The sequence below is a fragment of the Anopheles aquasalis genome, chromosome 2 (genome assembly GCF_943734665.1).
Source record: "Anopheles aquasalis chromosome 2, idAnoAquaMG_Q_19, whole genome shotgun sequence".
Taxonomy (NCBI): domain Eukaryota; kingdom Metazoa; phylum Arthropoda; class Insecta; order Diptera; family Culicidae; genus Anopheles; species Anopheles aquasalis.
In genome coordinates, this window is record NC_064877.1 from 39,997,501 (window position 1) to 40,017,500 (window position 20,000).

Here is a 20,000-nt window from a genome sequence, read left to right on the forward strand (position 1 = left end):
CTTGAGGGCGCGAAGACAGCGACGGCAGCACATCATATTCTAATAATTATAGGTGAAGCCCATTTCGCATACGCCATTATGCCGTTGGTGGGTAGCTAGCGTTGCTGCTGCTGCTGCAAAATTACTCGATCCTTAATGAGGCATCCCGATGATCGTGCAACACCTAAACACAGCTGCGCGCGCTGCGCGTCAATGCTGCCGCACCAAAGGAGAAAAAAAAAAGATGTCTAACCTCCGCCCAGAGGGGTGCGAGGTCGCGAACAAAGCATGAGCAGGAATCGGGAAATCCAAAAGGCCTGGATGCTGTGCCCTTCGGACACAATGTATGGGATGGGATCGAGCGGGCACGAATTCAATTGAGTGCGCGATGCGCGAGCGCACTCCAAGCCTGGCCAGGGCCCGACCATCGCGTATCGCATACTGAAAGTCATCGAGAGTCGGTTGAGTTTTGGGTTCATATCCGTTTGCTCCACCCCGATCGATGAAACAATGGCGGGGGCAATGGTCGCAGCAGTCAAATAAACGAGAAGCAGAAGCAATGGCCGGCGATCGATCGATCCTGATGAAAGGTTTGACTAAAACTTGGACTTGGCCGCACCAGAAAAGCTAGCACGGGATGGCCGGATCCGTGGAGAATGCTCCAAACCGAAAAACAAACTTTGAACTTCCTTCCCGCTACAAAGGGGAAGGTGGTGGTGGTGGTGTTGGTGGTCGCGGAAGACGTTCCATGACCATCAATCGGACGTTCTAACGAGAGCGATGACTCAACGTTAATTTCAACGACGGGCCGGCACTAAATGGAGTGTTTAGACGTCGTCGTCTCCCCCCCCGGGGGTTCCGAACTAAATGAAAACTATCTTGACCCCTGGCCGTGACCTTGAAGGAGCGCTCGGAGCTGGTATCACTACTAAGAAGGTGGTTAATGGAATTCTAATTGGCTTAACTCTGGCACACCGATTGGGGTGCGTAGCTGGTTTGGATGGAAAAGTTGGTTGAGATCCGATTTTGTTTACCCCGGGATGGGAGAATGCGTATCGAATTTCACGACGATCTGGAGCACTTGCAACCGTTGATCGTGTCTTAAAGGAGGACCAAAGTATCGTTTGTTCGTTTGGTTTAATAAATTGCTAAACTGGAGCTCTCTCCCCACTGGAACTGGCCGGAGGACGATCAAAAGGGCCATCATCGGATCGCTGGCGAACAAAAAGAACTAAGCTGAGGCACGAGGCCATTGGCGACGATTATCATTCATCATTGAGGGCGCAAGATGTCGAGCTTATTAATGCCTTGAGTGATGGGTTGCTGCGCCACCAACCAACCAACCAACGAACTAACCATCCACGACGACTGACACAATAGTGTTGCTGTCATTGATTTTAATGCTCCTATCTCGCGTGAGTGGTCCCGCGAAGTGGGGTAGAAGAACGGGGTTCTGACACGTTCTGACACAACTTACCGGCAGGTGAATTCGTTCTCTCCGAGGCACATCTCGATGCAGTCGCGACGTGAGACAACCTGGGCGGTGCGCTTGACGTGTCCGTTCAGCCGGTAGCCCTGCACCCGGTCGATGCACCAGGCACGCTCGCACGGTCGCAGCTTCAGGCAGGACTTTTGGGCGTAGATCGTGAACACCGGGAACTGGGACTTGGTGAGGGCACCTGAAGGATGAGAGGAGAGAGGGAGAGAGTGAAGAAAAGCTGTTAATTTTGAAGAACAATCGGACGGATCGACGGAATCATCGGATGTTTGAATATTAATGCGTATCGTGGAGGCTGTTGACGGCCACTTGACACGCACTCCTTGATTTTCCCTTTCGGTTCACTCTCCTTCCCATTACAGAGAGAGAGAGACAGCGAATGCTCGAGAACGATCTAATCCTAAAGCGATGACCAAGGGGCTCTGAAAGAAAGTGACTTTGGGCGGCGTGGATCTTACTTTCAAGAAATGCCGATCACTCCGCCCACTCCGTGCTCCGATAATTCAAGTGTTCGATCCCGCAACGGTCGAATGATGGTCTACGGATTCGTCACGGAGCGCGTACTCTCTCGCGCGTGTGTGCAACACTTTCTAATGTGTCTTCCCTTCCACGGCGCCGACGTCCCAAGTCTGCCGACGCAGCGAATGTGCTATTTTCTAAAACCTCAGTACACAATCGGAAACCCGGGGCACGCACACGCCTCCGTTTGATGGAACGAAAGCAACATGATTGGAAACAGAGGATTGACCTTTCCCTGCCGCCATTGTGCGCAACGTAGCCATTTTTAGCGCGATAGTCGTGCGTAACCGTCCGCCGCTTGATTGATCCACAGGATGTCCGCACCACACCACACCACGCCAGATTCCATCCAGGGAAGGAGAACCAAAGAGCCCCCAGGACGACGTTACCATTTCAAATCGCCCAACGGCGACTGGCGTGTTGTGTGCCAGATTTCAAAGTAGCAATTGAACTGCTTTTGGTGCTGCTGCTGCTGCTGCTGCTGTGCGCAAAGTGATAACACCCTCCGGAGTCCACAGTTGCAGCAGCAGGAGCGGTGAATCAATCGAGCGCCTCACTCGGCGATTGTTGGCGGCACCTGGAGCGCCCAGAACTCGTCAGTAAGTAGCTACTCCAGCTGCTCCAGCTATTGTATTTTAATAATGGATCAGAGCATTATTACCGATGTCTGCATGCATGCAATTGCACGTTCTCTGTCGAGCGATGGTCCGCGGTCGATCCGGTCCATCAGGCTGGTCCCTTAGGAACCCTTTAATCAGCCATTTCATTATCGTTCTGCTGCGCGCGTTTATGAAACAATATCTCGAGGCTTGCTGCCCCCTCCCGGGTGCTGCACCACCAGCACCAGATACCGGTTGCCGGGAAAATCTGCAATCCTTCAAACTGCCGCTGCCGCCGCCGCCGCCCACCGCTCAGATTGCTGTCGATCGAGGAGCAGATCGCGCGATCAGCTGGGGGGTGGTGGCCGGGTACGGGATGAGGTATTATTAGCGGTAATTTGATAGTTGTTAGGTTGTCTAGTTGTGTGTGCCTTTGCTTCGGATCGCCGTGTTCCGTGCACTTGTGGTGCCGGGTTTGCAGCAGCAGCAGCAGCAGCAGCATGCAGCCTCCGGTCCAGTGCGGTGTAAATGAACGGCGGCGTTTGCATCGCGAACGCGAGCACGAACACGAGCGTTCGCTCGCGATCACTCGCGATCGTCGAGTCGAGTGATGTTTATGAATGAACTGCCGCTATTGAAGCCGTAAAGCGATGGCACGACAACGACCGGATCGGGACGGGAGTGGAAGCCGCGGAGTGTTTTATGGTGCAAACGATTTGATTATCCTTGGCGCACGGGAGGTTATCGTGCAGGCTTTTGGCGGCGTGTAGAGCGCATGGATTCCGTGTTTTTTTTATGCACTACAAATCGACGTTTGCAATTAATCCTGTGGCGCACCAATCCGTGGCGGTAAAACTGTGCGGCAAATCGCTTTCAGTTTTATGTTGTCTGATTGATGTGCCCACGAGGCAACCCAGTCTTTGATGTTGTGCTGGTTGGAAGAGGGAAGAGAGGGCCTAATAGAGACATGATGCTCGTGCTCGAAATGTTTCACCTTCGTTTTACTCCGTTTTTACACAACACAACAAAGGGTGCTGGTACACCGGGCCGGGCGCTATTGAATGATCATTAGCCTTTGCTGCGTTTATTGGTGCGATGCGAGGTCTACAGATCGCGAAACAGGCAGCCAGCGGGAAAAACGGACGCTGTATGGTAACCACCGGAAGCACGAGTTAGGTCAACCAACCGGCTAACCAGCCAGCCAGCCAGCCAGCCAGCCAGCCAACCAGCCTGTTAGACCGATTCCATTATCCTCATTTGATTAAGTGTACCCAGTGAATCGCTCGGGGGCAATTGCAGTCCCGGGTGCACCACCGCCAACAGTCGGGTAGTCCCGGGACGGAACGGAAACGAGCCCCCGAAGGTGTCCACGATTTCAGTCCGGTTGGTAAATAAATTATGAATTCATGTTTTCCCTTCCGCTTTGGTCCCGGTCCGGACCGGTCCAGTGGAATGAAGATCTCGTAGTGCAACCATCTTCCCGATATCTTCCCGACCGCCGAATGGCCACAGACTGCCTTGGGAAAATCGGGAACGGTCGCTTCCTTGCGCTACGATTAAAGGGCGGACGGGCTGCTGGTGTGAAGCCAGCCATTTTTCCATTGCCGTGCTTTCACTCTTCACAACCCACGGCCCACGGTGTACCCTGGGTGAACGTATGCGAACGAACGTGGTCGTGGTCTTATAATGAGTTAACTGGAGTTGGTGGACTGGCAGAAATAGGACATTGGCACCGGTATGGTGCGCCGTGGCGACTGTGAGCCCATCTTTTGACAATCGCACCCCCCGGGCCTGGACCAGTTAACAAACCAAACAAACCGGGCGCACTAGGCAGCCAGGCAGCAGAAGATCCGACTCACGATCCGAACCGACTCTCGGTACGCGCTCCACAGAACGACGAACCGTGCGAAGCCCCCGGATGGGTTGGCCGCGCTCCAGTCCGAGCTCACGTTTCGTGGGTCAAAGTCAAGACCGAGACCGAGATCGTCAGAACGTTAGCAAAAGCGTTTGGACCCCGGACCGGGTCTGGGAATGTGCACTATATATATGCACAATCACGATCGATCGGGCGTTCTTCCACCGCTCCACTAGGTGCCATTCCTTGGGCGATCCAATTTTTATTTATGTTCTACAGCCCACCGATCACGAACTGTTTGTGTGGCTTCAGGAGCTTTGTCTTTTCGGATCCGGTGACTGGCCACTGCCACCACCGCCGCCACACGGTGACAGTAAAATGGAGATAACATTTCAATTTCCACGAGCGGCCAGTTGTACAACTCGTCCGAGGTCGAGAGGAAATCAATCGCAGCAGGCAAAGCAGACGGTGGCGCAGCAAGTAGTGGCAACCATATTGCGGTTTGTTTAGCAATCGTTCTGTGGTCGGCACCCTGTTCTGAGTGCCATTGTTCCGAAGGAAATCAAAAATCTCGTGCGACAAAGCGACCTGTGGTTAAAAAAGTGGCCGCCGCCTGATACTTACAGAAGTGTTTTGACAGACTTCAGGTTCAGGCGTTGCAACGGAAGAAGAATTTGCATATTAAACCCCGGTACACAGCCACCAGTCCGTGGTCTTCGCTTTCGTATTCGTGATTGCGTGGTAAGATTAATTAGAAATTATTAATTATTGATCGGCGGCGAGGTCGCCACACTGCGTGCGGTGTATCGTGATAAACGCGATCGAAAAGGAAGCCACACTTCCTGCGGTGCGGTGCGCGATCGATGCATTTCCACCAGATGATCTGTGTGCACCATCCTCCTTCTGTTCGCACACGATCCAGCTCCAGCTGCGGGTGGGCTCGGCCGTTCAAAAACCGGGACGGAACCGACCGGAACGGTGCACGATGCCGCTGCACATTGCATTGATGCAGTTTGCGTGATCAGCGCAAACCCCAGTGTGCGGTCCGATCAGGGGAGTGGATAATTGAATTTAAGTCCCATCCATTATTGGACACCAGTAGCAGGTTGTGTTGTGGTAACGTATTTCAAAAACAAGTCAGCATGCCGTCCCGGGTTCGCGAACTGGCTTCCTGCTTCGTCGCTGCTGCAAGGTGGCACTGGGTGGCACGGGAGGACACATCAAACAAGGCGGCCGCTCGCTTGCTCGTTGCACCATCGATCGATCAATGATCGAACAGTGATCGTAGCGGTGGTGGTGGTGGTGGTGGTGGTGTCGGGCATTCTAACGACAATCTCGAACCACCTTCACGAAAAGACAAGACCTCCCGCCGTTGGCATCATGCCAGGCATCATGCTGGCATCCGGTCACTCATGCTGCTCCGCATGGTATGATCAGTTGATTTATGCTAGCACCGCTTGTGTGTGGTGTGGTGTGCATCGCTTAATTAGGATCATAAAACGGCGAACCGACGACCCGAGAAGTTCTCTTGGAGGATCGTTTCGCATAAGAAAAAAAAAATCCTGGCAGCCGCCAACTGTCTTCGCCGTTGTCATCGTTGCCCAGGATCACCACCACGATCTTGCGATGTGTGCGGTTGCTCGCTGCTAACAAGGCGATCAGTACACCACCCGTCGTTCCGCGATCGTAACAGAAGCAGCAGTACAGCGTGTTTGTTTGTCTGTTTCGCAACGGCTCACAACATAAATCACGCCACATTAAACGATCGATCTGACGACGAGCAACGCACCACTCGGACGGTGGCCAGAGCGGATACCATATGTCCGGAATCGTGGCAAAAAACACACGCGCCCTCTGTTACGAGCATAATTTATGACCGCAGCGCGTATGATCGGGATTTTTGTGTTTATTAGCCATATGTCAGAAGCCATCCGGCGGCGGACGGGGCCAGTGAACCGTGGCACAGCGTGCCAAGAGCAGCTGCCGGAACCGATTCGCGTTCCTTGCCTCGCGGGAGCTCGCTAACCGATATCAACGGATCGAGATACAATTTTATTATCCCGCGTTTTGTTTGTTTGTTTTGTCTTTGCTTCTGCCAGTTCGAAAGGTCAAACGGTGGAGAACAGACGTGCGAAACGTTCACGACGTTCGGCGATCGGCGGCGTTCCGATCCTAATGTTGTTCACACCGGGGAGGACCGGGGTGGTTGGTGCGCCACCGAGAAAGCACACAAAAGCACAGCACAGTAACGACCGTCGACCGGCGATTCCCATGCCATGGCGTCTTGGCGTATCGTCCCCGTCGCTTGTGTTTGCTCGGTTGTGGACCACAATGGCGCGCATCTTCCGATCGGGACCGTGGTGCTGGTGCACGATCCCAACGAGAGTGAAGCGAGCTTCACAATGGCTAATTTATGAGGCGCACAAACGCGCCACCAGCAGCTCCTGGTGGTGTCCATGACACTGTGCGGCCACCGAAATGGTCCCAGTGTCTGCTTCCTTGCTGGCTTGTTTGCGACTCGCGATGACAGGCAATCGGTTAGATTTGGCAGGAGAAAGAATGGCCAAACGGGGGCTGAGCGACGGACGAGCGAGCGAGCGAACGATCACAAACAACTTTCGCTTATTCGCAAGAACTCCCTCCCGTTCCTGCTCTCTCTCTCTCCGCCGTATTCTCCTCAGTTCCTCGGGAAGAAATCAAAAACCCAGCGCCATCGCGTCCCCACCGCACACCACAGCTGATGCACACTTGTTCGCCCCCCGGGGGAAGAAGCTTACGATGACTTATGATCTACCATCTGCCAGCGGGAACGCGGGAGGAGTGGTGCTAAGGTGCCAACCGATCGAGCGAAAGCGAAACGGATGCCGCGCTGGGACACGACAACGGGCGCCAAGCGCGCAAAGGCACCGTTATTGGCCGCAGGAGCCAGGAGGGAGCCCATGCAAACGATGAGTCCAAAAGGAACGGACGGACGAATCTGTGTCACGTCGCCATCGTCGGAACCATCACGATTCCCCTGGATACGGTCGTCGAACGGCCGGCCGTTCTTTTGGAATCCATCTTTTCGAAGCTTTCTATTCAAGTCCGGCGAACCGGCGAACCGGCGATCCATCCGCCATCCCATCCCCGGGGCCCAGCATAGATGGGAACCGCCGTTTGGTTTGGGTTTTGAAAGAAGTGTTGAAGCATCAGTTAATGACCACCGCATCGCACCGCACTGTGGCGCGTCTGCCGGGCACCGAGGAAGGCACACGATGAAAAGAACGCGCCCGGTTCGGTTTTTGATGCGCTGCTTTGCCCCCCCCCCCCCCCCTTTCGTGATGCTGGCGAGGTTGGTGCTTTCCGCGAAGTTTTCCGCCCGTCTTCGTCCGGGGAACTTTCCCCTTAGCGGCGGGAGAGACCGGGAGTGGATAAACATCTTTGGCATCCCAGTTCGTTGTCGTCGTCGTCGTCGTCGTCGTCGTCCGGGGGCCCCGTGTATCGCGCTGGTCAGATCAACCAGGGCCGGTTAGATGTTTTGGAATCGGTCGTAAATTTTTAATTTGCTTTCTTTCGGCGAAAACAATATGGCGATTTGATTTGATGGCCAGTCAGTCAGTGGTCTCTTCGTGTCTTCCGGATGCTTATCATAGCAGCCCGCGAGGTAGTTGTTATGTTGTCAGCGCGTAGTAGGCAGTGTAAGAACATTGGTACTTATTGTTTGATGGGTTAGCTGTAGCTCTCGTGAGGTCATTAGGGGTTAAATGGACGATCTCCCCCCATCCCCGGGTCCGTAATGGGTGGTCGCGCACGTTATCTTGTCTACTGCTCGCTCTATTGTTAATTTGATCAGGTTAATTGCTTTTCGATTAGCCACCTTTTCCTCTCTCTCTCTAGAGGGCCACGGGATGAACGGATTCTCTAGACCTAGGATCCGGTCCACCAAAGCGCCCCACTCCGATCTCTTTAACCCCTTTCTGACATCATTTATCCACATTTACGGTCATCAAACGAGATCAAGATCGTCGCGGATCCGTTCGGCCCTTCCGTGGGGTATCAAATCATGTCAGCAGCAGCAGCCGCAGCAGCAGCAGTCTAGTGATCGATGGCGGCATGGTCGATAGGGGGAGGGACCCCCATCTAAGCGATCGCCGTTGGTTTACGGGATCGCGGTGTACAATGTTGGGGAGCAGTTTGAACTCCACGGTTTCCCCACCTTCTAAACAGCAGAAAGGAGAAAAGCGAAGCGCAAAAAGAGAGCGCGATCTATCTTGGGTCCAATGTCCGACCGCTGCGATTGAAATCAATCATTCGATGCAACGTAATGCCCCTACCACAAAGGGTCGGACACATTCCAAGATGCGCTCTGGGGTCCCTTGGGATTGTTTTTTTTGTCTGCTCTTCTGCTGGTGCCTAGTGTTTCTCTAGCAGCAACTCACTTTGTAGATGAGATGAAAGGTGATTCCGAAATGTGCCCCATCAACCCACCGCGATTCCACCTTGCCCCCCCCGGGGGCAATCAAGCGATCAAACCGAAGTCGACCGAGGCTGGCCCTTTTGGGACAACTTACCGGGCAATTTGTCCGAGTTTGACGAGAACAGCACACACAGGCCGGTTTCGTAGTTGACGGACGCGCATGAATCATTGTTCTGACAGGCCTCGAGACAGTCGGTCAACATCAGCGTTCCTGGCATCGAATCGAGCAGCTTGTTCGGTGCCGAGAAGACATATCTGATGGGATGGGAAAAGAACTCATGTTAACATTATTTTTTCCTTCTTTCCCTTCCTCTCGTTTTAGGTAAGTAAATGTGCGACGGTTGGCGGTGCCTTACCCGGTGACCAGCTCGAAAGCGATAAAGTCAGGATCGCACTCCTCGTCCGAGTACTCGTCGATCATTTGGCTGCTGTTCTCGGAGCTTCCGCTTCCGCTCACGTTGGCTGAGGATTCGGTTTCGGCGGAAGTACCCGCTGAACTCGGGGCCACGGCCGGTGTGATAGGGGCGGTGGCCGCTGGTGGTGCCGCTACCGCTGCCGGTGCCTCAACACGCTCGAACGTCGGCTCGGAACCGGAGGCGGTGGCCAGGTTGTCTTCCAGTGGGGCATCGGCCGGCTTGGAGATTGGTAGATCGAGTCGCGAGCGCCGCTTGGCACCGTCTATGCTCGGGGAGGAGGCCAACAGCAGGCACGTCAGCAGCACGGAACGTAACGATCTTGGCAACATGATGATCTTGTTGGTTTACTGCCTTTTTTGCTCTGAAACGAGAGAAACGATAGCGTATCAGTATCGGGAAAGAGAGAAAAACATAAAAGGATCTGTCACAGACAGACGGGCACGTAGAACAGCGAACGGTGAACGGTGGTGATCGATCTAAATTTGTCAACACATGATGATGGTTGATACTTTGCTTGATGCTTGTATCATTCCCACGGAAATATGAATTCTCACAGGAGTTACGATCAGTATGGCAATCAGTAACGAACAAGCTGGTCTCGATTGCAATCGGTCATGTTAGGATCGCCGTGCAGAGCTGCTTGATCATTTTTGTATTTATTTGCTTTCAATCAAGAGCGGTTGTCGTTGTTATAATCGATTGCACTAGACAAATAGTTTATGGGATGCGATCGAATGGTCTTGATACGATGCTGCAGAGAAATTAACAATCGAACACACGATGCTAGGCCGGGATGATCGAGTGCAAGTGGCGAAATCAATCGATTTCTTCTCGATCTTCCGTTATGTGGTGCAGAGATAGCAATGACCGAAGATGAAGTTTATGCAAAGCTTGATTCGTTGCCCACAAACAACCCCCCTCTGGAACGTCGTGTTCAATGTTATGGAGTGCCAACGATGCCATATACGAGAGCTTACCCTCTTCCTCGCTAGCAACACGCAACGAGAATTGCGAGCAAGCGTGCCAAGAAGTTGCGCACGGCGTGCCAAACATGTCAGGGATGCGAGCTCGTTATGCTGGATGGCAACATTCAGGCCACCACACCATCCGCTTTCCGTCCTCCCGCCTCTTGGTAAAATGTTGTTATTTTCCAATTTATCTTCTCGCATGCGGAAATGTTCCGTCCCCCGGGTCGATCGTTGGTAAGAGTGCGAGTGGCAACGCGCGTCGTGATGTGGTGCTTTTGCCATCGCCATTTCTTGTGTTGTTTAAGCGCGGTGTCTTGTGGGATCTATTCAAAAATCTATAACGGGCCGTATAGATATGAGCACCGATTCCCCATGCATCCCAGTCCCATGGATTATTGGCGGGAGATGGCACTTGCAAGGAGACCTCCCGCTCGGTACCTGTTTCGTGATTGCTACAAACGCGTCGGAAAGGTCGAACCCACCACCGCCACCAAGAGATCACGTATGAGATCGTCAAAATGAGATACCTCTGTGTTTTCGATCAGGGAATTCGCCTCGGTCGATCGTGAGGCAAACGTGAGTACATTCCGCACGCCTTCCGGCTGGTGAGGTTTCTCATTGAACCTTGTGACAACGGTTCTGCTTTTCGTATTACTATTTTTTTCCGTTCTCGTTGCACACCAACTAACAAGTTCGTGAACGGCGGTAAGACATCATTTGCATTTCCTGCCAACAACATGCGCAACCGACCTTTTTGGTGGCACGCCGTGAATGGATGAATGGACCGGGGCCAGAATGTGCCAGAATCGCTAGAAGAGTTCGCGCATTCGGGTGTGCAACGAAGGCCCTAATTAGGGAAACAGCCGAGCCACGCAGGATCCGCGCCAGGATTGATTTATTGAAGGGCAACGGTCGGTCGTTCCCGATGGATGTGACAGTGGCTGGCGGCATCAGTGGTGCAGCGCTAATTGATTGCTCAATTCCTTGAGCCCTCCAGTGATTTTCTAGGGCACTGACCTGTACCAAAGGACTTGGCGGTAGCTTCGAGCGCACAGTTATAGCTAACGTGAGATGCAAACAAGGGCGGGCGACTGTGGGAAGGGCCGAATCACCCTTCGTTCCCGTTTCCCGGTAGTTTTCGTGCGACCCGTGCGGCCGGGGCGGGGTGGGTGATGCATTAGACGGAAAGCAAACAGCCCTACGGGGGTTCTGGCGCGCTCGGCCGCGCTAGACGGAAGTGCACATCGAGTGCTAGTAATTGACGTAATTTCCCTCCGAACTCCGGGTGCATTATGTTTCAGCAAACGGGCGGACCTAGGCCAGGCCAGGCTAGCAAAGCAAATGGTCTTTGGGTTTGGAAGAAGGAGCACTAGACTCGCGTGGCCTAAAGCCTGGCTGGATGCTGGTCGGGAGGTGGGGAAAGAACTAAGTGAAGCACACGGCGTAAAAACAAAAACAAAAAGCCACTAAATTATTCCCTGTTCGCCCTCCGGAATAAGAATCATCTCATACGGCCAGCCACCACGGCAATGGGGTGGCGGTTTGCAGGCTGTTTGTAATAAATCGACTGATCTTTAGACCCCATTTTCCGACGGTAACCCCAACGGGCGCGTGTAACTGTGCTTGCTGGTGCGCGCTCCACTTAACGCCATTCGGGGACCGATGGGGGAGCGAAAACGAAGCATGAAAAACGAAACTGCAAGCAACCTGGACTGGAGTGGACGCTGGCACCGCGATTATGAATGCAAATAATGATTCCAGTAGCCCACGGCCAGGGACAAAGATAAGCGTCGGTTGCGTCCTGTGGTGTGCGCCCTGTTCTGGGTTGTTGTTCGCGTTTTTTTTTCATCTCCCTATTTTTTTTCGCTAATCCTGCTGCCAGTTGGTGCCGAAAGAGGCGCACGCCAGGAAGCTCAGCGTGGTGGGAGTGCTGTGCCTCGGCCTCGGCTAGGTGACCGGAATTTCGTGCTTATGCTGGCGGTTGGCCGGTTTCCCCCCTGTGTGGTGGCGATGGTGGTGCCTTGCAGGCACCTGTGGCCTAGATCGCTGTCGCGGAAAGTCCCTTGCTGCGTTTACATCCCATTGTCACTACGGGATCGCGGCATGCGCATGGCAACATTGTAGCATTGAGCCTTGTTGCGGAGCGAGGGCCATGGCCAGGCCGCCGCAGCAGCGGGCGAAAGCGTGACAGCAATCTCAACCCGGGAGACACCCCGAGGACACCAGTTCCATTGCGCCGGCGTGCCGCGGTGCAATGTTTTCCGTCGGCGTTCCTTGCCATGTTTTGTTGTTTGTTCACTGTTTTGTCTGTCGGTTTTTGAAGAATTATCGTTCACCTTCGGGATGCTGCTTTGCTCCGCTGTTTGCTTTACTTTTCGCTTCCCGCAACGATCAGTTGTGTGTGTTTTTGTTGGTTCAATATTGGCCAAGGCGGGTCGGTTCTCGGCATCCTAAGCTAACCTCACCACGCCACGCCACGATATTCGTGACGAAGAGGAGTTGGCGTTCCCTCAGCGTCCTCGCCAGCGTGTGTCCCGAGGGAATGGTAACAAGTTGCATTTTAATTTCTTTGATTAATCCTTTTGACCTGCGCCGGGTTAAATGCATTTTTCCCGGATTCCCATTGCACTTTCCCCTCTGCCTCGAATAGTAAGTACTAAGCGGCTTAAACGTGGTGCACGAATCACTGCCGGCGATGTTGTGACGGTCAGCGGAAACAAGAGTAATGATAAAAGGTTCTAAAATGGGGTCCTCACTCCGATGAGCCACTCGACTGAGTTAAAATATTCGCTCCATTTCCACGTGACAAACCGAGATAACTTATTGACTCTTCGTTTTGCCCGTAAGTGGACTGATTTTATGCTGATGAGGAGCAACTCAAGTACTTCTGTGATTAATGCTTTGATGGGCTGTAAAATATGACACGACGTTATCGATTCTATCCTTTGCGAATAGACCACTATCTGGCGTTAGCATACGGTGCACGGTTCTCGCCCAGTGGCGCTTCATTATGATGCACTTGGCATTGGCACACACTACGTAAGATACCCTCGGTCTGCCCTAGACTTTGGTCCTGAAATTAGGCCCCATTCTGGTTCATTACGAAATGCATGAGTGACATTAAAATGCACGCGACTGCTACCACTCATTTGCAATCTTATGATGCTGCCACTGACCACCTCGACCATCGGACTTGAACACCACATAACTCTCGCTGGTGCACGATCGCGCTACAGACAGGTTCATCATCTGCGTCTCTGCGCCATGTCCACTCTGGACGTGTGTCTTGTGGATGCGAACGGAAACGACGTCAGCAGAAGGAGAAAAAAAAGGAAACAAAACCAAACATCAAGAGCCATGCCTGTTGCTGATGCTGCTGCTGCTGGCCACGAAGTGCACGATATGATGTTGTCCACGCTAACGTCGCGCCCCGCCACGCCGCACATGCACGAGAAAAAGATCTTAAAAAATGTAGAAATAAATCAACGACCCCGGGGAGTCCGACTGGCTGGCCAGCGGACCTATTAGCGGCCACATTCCAGTGCGCTTCTGGAGGTTTGCTTTAATTTTCTTTTATGTATTTATGCTCCATGGTAGGGCTGCTGCTGCCGCCGTCGCACCATATGACCGGTCTCTGCGGTGCGCTAGGCAGCGAGTGTGTGTGCCTGGAGGGGAGGTTTGTCCGCGAACCCCACGACGCGAACCGACAGTCCACTCCACTCCACTCCACTCCACTTGGTCGTCACAGCCCACGACGGTGCCAATGTCAAGGCTAATGACCTTCGCCGGATGACGGATTCAGCCTGCCACCAACAACAGCAACAGCAACAACCGTCAGGGTTCGGCAGGTTGCGATGTGTTGTACGGCTAGACATGGCCAGAACTTCAGTGCCTATCGTTCATTGGCTGGGTGTTTTCGCGGTTTCGTGGCGCGATTATTATTTTTAGTTTCATAACCGCCCAGGCTGCTGCTGGTGGTGATGGTGGTGGCCATGCTTTGCGACCACCGTCAACGCACACGGAACATTATGCTGGAGTGGCCACGGCTCGGTCGGTCAGTTCGCAATCGCGTGGATGGTTTTTTTTTGGACGGGATGGAGGAAGGAGACGGGATCGCGAGACAAGTACGTGTGCAAAGCACCAACCAACCGGACCGCGGACACTGAACCGCGATCACGGTCGCGAGAGGTACTGCTGCTGCGTTGTGTTCCGCAAAACAAAAAGCTGCGCGAGAGCCTCGCAGGAACTGGGAAAAATGAAGATATAATATAATGGTACGGCTTGAGGAAATCATAACAATCTAGTTTATTGAACCCAACCCTCTCCGGAGAGGTTGGAGGGAGCGTGCTGCGGATCGGCCCAGAAGTAACGATATCTAATGAGTTATTATATTATCGTTAGATAGAGAGAGCGAGAGAGAGAGGGCAGCGATCGTTGTCCTCCGTCACACACCTGATCCCAACCTGGTGGCTAACCATCCTCTCACCTTTTCCGCTTGCGAACTCCAACCGAACCGAAAGCTAATGAGATAGAGGTCCCGTGCGATCGTCATCGACGATCAAGGAGAAGGGGGGAGGATCAGTTCCACGCGAAACAATATCAACAATAAGAGCTAAGAATAGAAATGAGAGGTGGAGCAGCCACAGGAAGGGTCGGGGCGATGAAATAAAAAGTGAAGTGATCTTGTGCTGTAATAGCAGCCGATCATAAAAGATCTCCACTTCGCGATGAGTGATGCTCGACCGTTTGAAGTGGTTGCGAATTCAAAAGCTCTAGTGGCCGAGCCCGAGAGGAGGAGAGCGCACACTGGCTCGCTGGCTGGCGGGTGCTTTGACGTGAAGTTGATGTTGATTGTAGCCGATGAGCCGCGGCTCAACGATACTGCTGCTGCTGATGATGATAGTGATGTTGATGGATGATGAACAAATTTGATAAGAAAATAATAGCAAATCGACCTTGTGTCCCGGGGGAAGTCCCTCCCCCCCGGGGGGGGAAATAATCCTCGATGATCCTCGACGGCCACAACACAAACAAATGTTGCTGCTGCTGCTGCTGTTGCCCCCGGTGCGGATAGAAAACAAGAGTGACCAGACAAGCAGGCAGGCAACACGTTTGGTCGGGAGTTCAATGGTCGAGCAAGAGCAAAGGGGCCTTTTTAGGCGGTCTTTTCGAGATTGCTCTCGAGAGTGAACACAGTGCGTCATCGTCGGAGGTGTAAGGACGATTGGACAAAAGAGCGAATAACGAAAGAGAGGAAGGTCCTGTTCATATCCTGCTGCTCCGGCTGCTGCTGGTGCTGGCCGTTGAAGAATCCGTTAATGATGACGCTAGCGCCGCCGGAGTAGTGCCGGAGCGAGCAGTAGGTGTTAGTATGCGGAAAGGAATGCTCAAATCGCGTCTCGCGTGCCAAAACCAACTCTCTGCGGTGAGAGGACACAGCCTGGTTGCCGAACGATGTGTTACCCTTCACGTCCCGTTAGAGTGCCGCTTGGCACGCCAAACACCACCACCGCCGCCGCCACTCGACAACTTTGTTGCGGGAGGAATCTGGGTGATGTGGTTCAGCCAACGTGAGCGAGCGCGATGGATGCCATGCGATAAGGCACTAATTCCCGTTGTGCTGATGCTGATGCTCATGCTGCTACGGGAACACAACCTGCTTATTGAAACATTCTCTCGATAGCAATCACGTGCATGTGTAACGTATCCTATGCTCGCTAATAGAGCTACCGAGCAGCGGGTGGTTGGCAGCAGCAGTAGCAGCAGCAGCAACAGCAGACTGTAGGTGGCTTTCGTCGTCGTCGTCGTCGTCGTCGTCGTCGTCGTGGCATCGTTACATTAATGCTTGCTCATGTGGTAGCAGCGTAGCCTTCGTGGCTTCGCTTTTATGCTGCCGTACCGACCGACCAGCCACCGAAGGGTGCTAATGAATGCCATGTTCTAATTATTCCGTTCTGCTTTTGCACGGCGCAGCGTCCAGAAGGTGTTGAGGGATTAGTTTGTTGTAATTTTCGTTTCGCCATTTCGTCGGACAAGCGGGAGCAACGTGCTACCGTCACTCAACCGCAGATTCCCAGATTCTAGGCCATCGGTCTAAGACCTTTTCGTCAGCCCGGACTTCCATTACGTCGATTTACATAAAACCAAACGATGCACTAGATCCTCGATCCTTTGCTACCTCTCGTGACCCTTAGAGAGGTCTCTGTCGGGACTACGGAACGGCACTGGTACCGGTTCCCTAATAAGCGTGCTACCTTTTAGAAAGTGGGCTGCAAGGTCAGGAGCGCCTTTACTTTATGGCTCTCCCGCCAGAATCGAACTCAAAGATCGCACTCGGTCCCCCCGCCGATAAGCAATCGTGCAGCAGCAACCCGGCAGTGTCGTGCCGTGGAAGGCGATGAGATGAATAATTAAACGACATCTTCAATTGAGTCTTTTCACTTGACACACAAACCAAGGGTTGGCGCCAAAAAACAGGGCCACTCTCCGTGAGCTTCGACGAGGATCACGACGACGGCGACCTGGAGCAGGAGTGCTCGCAAAACCAAACCAAACTCGCTGTAGCTCTGCTCGGCGAATCCTCGACGGGCCTCCGGTTGACGGGAAAACGATTGCCAAACCCGATCGCGATACGATCGCGCCGGTACGATACTTTGCGAGCCGTTTGATTCGTCGTAACTCTCGCGCCCCGTAACGTGGTGGTGGCGGCGAGGAAGCTGCTCCTGGACCAAAAAGCACCATCCACACACAGGACTTGGGTGCAGGGTGCAGCGAAGATTTGCACCCACCGATAGCCAATTTCAATGCTTGCTAGCCAGAGTGTGTATTCCGTTCCCGGGGGTTTTTTTTTCTTCCCCTTCTTCGATTGTGACCGATACCTAATAGCGGCAGAGAGTGCAAGGGAGTTGTTGAATGCTGTGCGACGATAGAGTACATCGTGTTCGTGTGGAGTGCGCTCCCGATAGTAGCCCGCCGCATGCCTTGCCATGAATGAGTGTCATGGGAATTAGAACACGATCATCAGCAGCTACAGCTACAGGCGCCTAGTACGGGACTCCGGGGGCAGGAATGCGAAACGACGAAAAAAAAAACTTTCATTAAAACTGTGTGTCGCAGATCGCAGATCTATGCTATTGCTGGTGCTAAACGAAAGAGAGTTGATCGCACCAAACCGGGCTGTGATGTCGTTGACGGCCATTTTCCCTTTTTTTTCTCACGTCACAGCAGCCACAGAAAAAAACGAGCCGGCCCGAGGGCGAGAAAATTGGCAATCATGGCTACGCGTCTTGGCTGGACGATCGATACGATCATACTACGGTCCCTCCCCCGGGGGCTGCTTTTCTCGCACAGAACGGTACATTGCAAACGATGATGCATCGATCTATGGTGGTCAGCTCGAAACAAAAGCAACATTAAATCGTCCTCCCCATGGTCCCCGGGAAAACTATGGCCGCACCCCATCATCAGCGCATGTCACACGCATCACGTTCGTGATGAATTGTCATAAAGCTCGGCCGGGCGCTCGAAGTGGGTTCCATTCGATGCTAAATGATTGATCAGTCAATCCCATTGTTTCGTGCCCCTTCCCATGGGGTGGACTGGAACCGGTCAGTCGGTCAGACGCGCACCGTGCGGTACTTTGTATCCTCGTCCGGGCTGGCAGCTTGGCTTTGCTTTGCTTTGCTTTGATTGCTTGATCATTCATTTCACCGATCATTACATTGGCATTGCCGGCAAGATGCGATTGGTTTGCTGCTACTCTCGGGGGCCAATTGTGTCTCCATCGTTCCTTCCATGCCTCTCAATGGACAATGGCACAGTGTTGGGAGCAGCCAGTTGAAAGGGTGTGTAACGAGATGCCATTTGTCCCGGGCACCGGAGTGCCACGCGGCCTAGCGGTTCTGCCTGTCTGGCGTACGCAACCAACGCAAACCGCCAGCATAAGCGCACTAATTTATCAAAAATTACCCCAGACGTCGGCCGGCCCTTAAATGGCCCTCTGTGTGGACACCGGATCCTTCGATGTAGGTTAAGTGGCGCGATGAGAAACCGTTAAAATTGTGATCTGTCATCGCAGCCAATGACGATGTTGATGATGGTGATGTGTGCGATGGTCCGTTGCGTCCCATAAGTGCTCGTGAGAACGGCGGCCACCAGCGTCCAGATCTGGAGCTGGTTTTCGGTGGCTGAAAATCTCGACAGCGACGTCGACCGATGACTGACGACTGGGCTGGGCGATTCTTCCACCGCAGTGCTGGAGACTGTGTTAAGGAGCATCGCGTTCAAGTCGTTTGAAGAAGACGTTCCGAGTGCTAATTAGGTATTCTGAACTGATCTGAGGTATTCTGAAACGGCCACGACGGCCACGTTTCGTAGTGCGGTGTTTTTGCTTGCAGCCCTTTGCTTGTCTGCCCGGATGGAAAGTGGCGCAAAGAATGGGCGGAAAGGGGAGGGAAAAAAGAATAGGTGGGAAATCCTAATCCGGAAAGATTCACGTTCGCAGATCGCGAAGCGGAGCGGAGAGAAGAACCACCGAACGCTTCTTGCCATGTCGCGTTCGCGGAAACACATTTTCCGAGGGACGAGGTCGCTCGTGCGCCACCGCCATTCCTTGGCCTCGAATCAATTTCACAAAATCCCACCTCCCTCTCTCCCTGTCGTGTCCTCCCGCATGGTCTCTGCACCACGGGAGGGAATGCAAATTCTTTCGCTTCGGCACCGAACGTTCAGAGTGCGCGCGCGAGCGCACGCTCCGGAACACAGAGTCGTGATATGTTGGCCGAACGTGGTGCGCCTAATGAATGGAGTACCCGGTGTGGCGTGGTGGTGACGGGCATTTTGACGGTCAACACTCGATAAGGTGTTGGCAGGTCGCGACAAGCAACCTCGACCTCACCGACGCCATCGCCGTCGTTGTCCTTTAATTAAGATCCAGCTCGAAACGGGGAACGTCGCTGGGCTACGTGTTGGCCAAAGACGAAAGAAATTCATCACGTTTCCGACCGACGGCTCACGCCGTCGTGGCAACGCATCGGTGGCCACAGATCGCCATGCCATGGACGAGCCAAGACGGCTTAGACTTAGACTCTGAGACAACCGAGAAAAGGGACTCGTTGTTGTTGTTGTTGTTGTTGTGGTGGTGGAATGTATTGTTGGTGTCCCGTGTCCCGTTGGTGCTGCTGATCGTTCTATCGGTGGTGAACGATCGCTTAATTTAGGTGTCCTGACACATAGCTTGCTTGTGCTATTGGCGGGAATTTTCCCCCACCCCAGTGTCCGGCAGAGGCCGGAATGCACGCGGAAACAACGCATTTTATGCTACGCTGCGCGTAGGCAGATATCTTTCCATTCCGAGCGGGAGGTAATTATGTGTATTCAAACGTTTTGCGACGGACATCGCGCTGGAGATTGGAGAGCTCGAGGTATAATACGGTAGCGATAGCAATCCGGACCTCAGAGGTTGCTGTGTTGGTTGCGAGATAATTTAAATGTTTCTTCCATCTAACACCAATCACAGCAGCGGCCCCCTTTTCCCGTTCGCTGAATGCATCAGACCGGCCATCCAGCAGCTACTAACAAACACCGAGCGCGATCGATTGCCGTAGCATCAGCGCAAAAAGGGGGGGAAGGGAAAGATGGTTACGTAATTTACGATCGAGTACCACCCGAGTCCTCCCGCCCCAGCGTCGCATTGACCACGGGTGCCATCT

The 20,000-nt window shown here is 53.3% G+C and overlaps 2 protein-coding genes across 2 annotated transcripts in view; one reads left to right on the top strand and one right to left on the bottom strand.

Moving 5' to 3' along the window:
- The window catches only part of LOC126572577 (uncharacterized), a 26,010-nt gene extending 16,359 nt beyond the window's left edge, over positions 1-9,651 (bottom strand). Inside the window, exons 1-3 of the mRNA XM_050231991.1 lie at positions 9,263-9,651; positions 9,001-9,161; positions 1,457-1,658 (exon numbers count right to left, since the gene is read on the bottom strand). Coding sequence (XP_050087948.1) covers positions 1,457-1,658; positions 9,001-9,161; positions 9,263-9,651 — 752 coding nt within the window. The remainder of the gene's footprint in view (positions 1-1,456; positions 1,659-9,000; positions 9,162-9,262) is intronic.
- Positions 1-20,000, top strand: part of LOC126572578 (autophagy-related protein 16-1) — a 236,004-nt gene that overhangs the window by 20,952 nt on the left and 195,052 nt on the right. The window lies entirely within an intron of this gene.